General features: G+C 37.5%; 1 protein-coding gene across 1 annotated transcript; it reads right to left on the reverse strand.

Moving 5' to 3' along the window:
* Positions 1–4392: 4392 nt before the first annotated feature.
* LOC124228345 (olfactory receptor 1019) lies at positions 4393–5325 on the reverse strand. Its single transcript, XM_046642776.1, has one exon. The coding sequence runs from the start codon at positions 5323–5325 to the stop codon at positions 4393–4395; it is 933 nt and encodes a 310-aa protein (XP_046498732.1).
* Positions 5326–5527: the final 202 nt, after the last annotated feature.

Below are 5527 nucleotides of genomic sequence, written 5' to 3' on the forward strand. Positions count from 1 at the left end.
CATCACTGTAGATGTAGAGGATATAATAAACACTACCATCAGCTTTCCTAACAGATGGTTTTCCTCTTAAAGTAAAAAAAAAAAAATTAATTTAGTATTACAGATGGTAAGTATGAGAATTGTAAAATATAACAGGGAAAAAAGTGATGGTGAACTTAATTATTCCTCATCAATACCGCTCTTTCAACATAATCTGAAAGCTGAACTGCTTCTTTGATATAATCTCCTATTTTGCATCTTTCCATCACTTATTCATGTTATAGGGACTACTCTGGCCCATTTGATATTACAAAGATTCAGCTCACTGTGGTCAGAGGCAAATGTGAGTCTTTCAACAAGTGCTTCACAACAATCCTGTCTAAATCCTGACTAATCAATCTAATGGAATCATCAGACTGAATGTAGCCATGGACTAGACCTTACTAGAGTTTCTCCAAACCTCTTCCTCAATTCTGATTATGCCTGCAACTCTCTACAATGAATGACTATGCTTTTCATTTCCCTATTATGTACAACCCTGGAATAGGAAACAGTAGAAATTATTCTAGTCCCAGCTGCACTATGTATAAACTAAGACCACATTATAATGCTATTTAAACTTCTATAAAGCCAGTTTCATCATTTTAAAATATGAGGCCAATAATGTTGTCCTATGAATTTTGGGATCTTATACATATTTGCAATAGATTTCAATGAGACCCAGAATTGGGACTAGATTTCAGTAGTTCCCTAGGGTAGCAGGTAATGGTCATTCATTTCTTCAATGAACATGTGTGGCTCTCTTATCCCAGAACTTGAGGATAAAAAATTAGACTACCTTAAAGTATCACCGTCTACCAAAGAAGCCTTCATATTAAGGAGGGCAGTCATGAGCTGCATAATGACATTTCATTCAACTCAACATTATGTATCCCAGTCCTTAATTGATGAACAACTATATATGTTTTAACATTATAGCAGAATTATGTATACAGTAATTCTCTCACACAGAAGAAAGCTGCCATCTAATTAAGCCCCCAAGTACTTAAATACACCACTTAAGCTTTTCGTGTATTTTAATATCTGAACTTGGGCACTTTTGAGACTGAAATGTAGCACTGTTGATACTTACTCCAGGACAATAGGCAAAAAACAAGACTGCTTTGAGCAAGAGGGACAACAGTCCATGGTAACAACATCTTGCTTAGTTCTCACAGCAACTCTATGTTGTAAGTATTATTGGTACCATTTGACAGATGAGAAAACCCTGGAAGGTGAGTCCAGGAATGATTTATAGATGAGGTGATGATTGATTTGTGACATAAAACACAAGTATGTGTTTTCTAGTTGGGTTAGTGGTGTTTGAGTCACAGGACTAGTATCAGCAATAGTATACGGAGGGAGAAATTTCATGGCGTACTTGAATTCAATGGGACTTGAGCTTCTGGGAGGTGGGATATGGAAGGAAATGACTAGGATAAAGCTGAAAATGTAGAATTTCAGATGTTATCTGTGGATACCATTCATAGTGTGGATTTCATTATGGGTCCCTATTCCACTCTCCTAGAACCAGGTCTGATGAAGGGGCTTGTTAGTGTTATTAACACTTAATCTAACAGAGTTAAGCACACAGACACCAACACAGCTGCTTCCAGAAACCCTCACGTGGCTGCACATTTTTGTAGTGCACGTAGCTCTTTGAAACAGTCTTGACAAGAAGCATAGCATTTCATTCCTTTCTTTTCATAAGTATTCCTTAGATGTCTATTATGAGCTTGCTATTGCAATGGGAGAAAGCCAGATACATCTTTCTCCCTTAAAGGCATTCATACACGTATGTGCATCACTCTAAAATGCACACACACAGCCATGAGAAAGTTACAAATTAAAGGATGCTGCTGTTCAGAAGAGTTTTTTGTTTGTTTGTTTGTTTGTTTACCAGTCTAGTAGCTCAAAGAGGGCTTTCAAGGGATAGTATTTAAGATGGTCCTTGAAGGAAGTGAAGAATTTGGACATTTTGAGACATGGAGTTGGAACTATCAAGGAAGCAGGTACTGGAAAGAGGAGAGAATTAGGAAGGATACAGAAGTAGAAAAATGTGAAGGTCATTCAAGAAATGCTTTTACAGAAGAATCTGCTGCACAAGGAGAGCAGGGAGAAATAATATCAGAGAGGTAGTTTAAGGAAGAGGAGGGCCTGGAAATGCTGAGCAAAGCATTTTTGCAATTTTATAGCTCCTGAGTTAGGGTAGCTATGGGATAGATAACGAATCAGATTCTAATTATTCCAGCTATCCTCTTTAAGGCAGAGATTAAAGGCAGGGACTTAAGTTTAACTTCTTCCTCTGGGAGATCAGATATACGGTGAAATGTAAGAGCTTTATCCAATCCCGATTAAGAAAATCAGACAATCTAAAACCTGCTTGAAGTAGTAGAGTCTATTCAGATTTACCAGACCAGGAGCTATGGTGCAACACTGGTTTCCCCAAAGGTTGCTCTGCTAAAGGATATGTGACAGAATTTCAAGGAGCAAAGAGGAAGCTTCTCTAGAATCCACAAGCGGTAAACTCCCTATGCCCCAAACATTAAATTTCCATGTCCTTAAATTGGTGTCAGATCTTGAGCTTCATTCCAGTTTCACCATCAAACCCATCCATTGGACACCCAGCCAAAATGGCCCATGGACATGTCCCATAGTTCCAGGCTCTTTGACTTTGTTCACTATGTTTTCTTCTTCTTGAATTCCCTACCTCATTTGCCTCCCTCTTTATTTTTGGGCCATGCCTCAAAAGCAACTCAGTCGACCCCTGCTTCAGAAAGACATCCTGATCTCCTGAGAGCAAGTACTATCTTTCTAGTTTCAGTTGACACAGGACTTTTTCTGCAGTTCTCTGTTGGTATTTATTCATTACTTTTTTCTGGTGAATCAGGGTAATTACATTTATATTATCTCCTTATGGATAGAAATTGCATGAGGTCAGGAAATATCTCTATCTATCTATCTATCTATCTATCTATCTATCTATCACCTATCTATCTATCTTTAATATCATGTTGTCCATCAAGTCATAAGCATAGATTGTGTAAAAATCTCCCCTGAGTTTATATAGCTTGATCGGGGAGCAAGCATAATTGAATCTCAGCTTTATCTCACCCTGATGTATCCCTTTTTAGGCATTTCTACATCAACTTTTGCCTTTTCAGCCTCTAGTACAGTGATTACTAACTCTTTATTGATTAAAGAAAACACTAACTCACGTGATTTTTGCAGTCTATTATACAGAACATGATTGATATATTTATCTTTCTTACGATTTTATTACTGGACAGTGTTTTTAATGTAAGAAAGAGAATTCAGATATTTCAAACATAAGGCATTTATTTGTCACTTAAACTAATAGGATAGATAAGGTATAAATAATAGTCTTTGTTTTATTGATAAAGAAACTGAAGTACAGAGATATTAAGGAATTTATCTGAGATAATTATTGGTGAGAGTGGGACTAAGACCAAGGTCATCCAATTTCTACCCATTTTTCTCTTGCCATTATAAGTTGATATGCATGCTCTACCACCAACTACATGGGAAAAAATTTCCTCACTTTATTGCATCACACTGATAGCGTAATTACGGAGAGTTAACATAGAAATGAAGGAAAATAACATCAAATAATGTTTATTAATTATTTTTATCTGACAGATTCTTTACAGAGACTATAGTTATCCTTAGAAAAATACTAAAAGATAAGCATTGCTATTCGCATGTAGTAGATGAAGAAACTGAGGCTTACAGAGATCAAATAACTTGCCCAAGATCACATAGCTAGAAATTAACAAAGCCTAGATGATGACTTCCTTCTAAATATTCCAAGCCTGAATGTTTGTCATTAGTCAGAATGGACAGTAGCCCTTGGATCAAATTTTGATTCTCTCTTAACTTTGACAAATTTGTTTACCTGTCTGAGCTTTACTTTTATAATTTTTAAAATGAAGATAATGCCTATCTCTAATAATTGTTGTAAGAACTTAATGAGATTTAAACTGCTTTGATTATTGTCTAGATACACCAATCAATTAAGAAAGAGAAAAAGTAGTCCTCTAGCAACAAGGTCACCAACTAGAGACATAAAAATGAAATTCAAAGATCTTCCTGATTCTAAAGCAATTCCTATTTTAATTATAACATACGCTTGTTATAATACATAAATGTCTTTCAAAAATATTAAGTTTTATTTCCTTTAGATCATAGAGTTTATGGTTACAGAAAATTCATCAGGAATTAAGATTCACTCAGCAAATAGATGATAATTTGGGCAGTCCTTTTCGGAAATTTATTTGCATTTTCTGTCTGCTGCCATCATCCTTCTACCAGTATCATTTACCTGTGGTGATAAAATATTTTCATTTTTTGTTATTATTGAGATTTTCTTCCAATAAGTTTTTTGAAAGCAGCTTTCACATCCTTGTTCCGTAAACTATAGATCAAGGGATTCAACATGGGGATGATAATAGTATAGAACACAGAGGCCCACTTGTCCTGGTCCAGGGAGTAGCTGGATGTTGGTCGTAGGTACATAAACATGACTGTGCCATAGAAAAGTGTGACACCAGTGAGGTGAGACCCACAGGTGGAGAAAGCCTTAAGGCAGCCTTCAGCTGAGCACATTCTGATGATTGCAATAAGGATGAAGGCATATGAGATGAAGATGATGAGGATGGTGCTGAATTCAATGAAACCACACAGACTAAAGAGCAAGATTTCACTGATGTAGGTGTCCGAGCAAGAGAGAGCCAAGAGTGGTGGGATTTCACAGAAGAAGTGGTTGATGATATTGGAACGACAGTAACTCAAACTAAAGGTGAGGGAAGTGTGGGCAACTAAACTCACCAGACCAGCCAGGTAAGAGCCCAGCATGAGAACCAAGCAGACTCGCTTAGACATAAGAGTGCTATAGTGGAGGGGTCGACAGATGGCCACAAAACGGTCATAGGCCATGGCAGCCAGGACATAGCACTCAGCATCCACAAAACGCACAAAGAAAGCAAACTGAGTGGCACAGCTGGAGAATGAGATAACTTTGTATTTTGTTAGGAAGTCAGCAAGCATCCTGGGGGCAATGGCTGAAGAGTAGCCCAGGTCAACAAAGGAGAGGTTGGAGAGGAAAAAATACATGGGTGTGTGAAGCTGAGTGTCTGTTATGATCAGGATAATCATACCAACATTCCCCACTACATTGATCAGGTAGACCAAAAGGAAGACCCCGAAGAAGATGATCTGCAGTTGAGGGTCCTGAGTGATGCCCATAAAGATAAACTCAGTCACAATTGAGTGGTTTTCTTTATCCATCAGGTGTTCCTGGACTTGCTTTATTAGCTGGGGTGATTCTTAACAATCTTCCCAGGAATTAGATTCTATGACCCCTAGGATGACTCAAATGACTTTGATGAAGGTGATGATTACGTGTCCTCTCCAGGTGTCCCGTAAAAATAGGAGAAAGTGTTAGTGTCTTGGGAATGGTAAGTTCTTCTTCTCCAAGGACCTTGGTGTT

This window comes from Equus quagga, chromosome 17 (genome assembly GCF_021613505.1).
Source record: "Equus quagga isolate Etosha38 chromosome 17, UCLA_HA_Equagga_1.0, whole genome shotgun sequence".
Classification (NCBI taxonomy): Eukaryota; Metazoa; Chordata; class Mammalia; order Perissodactyla; family Equidae; genus Equus; species Equus quagga.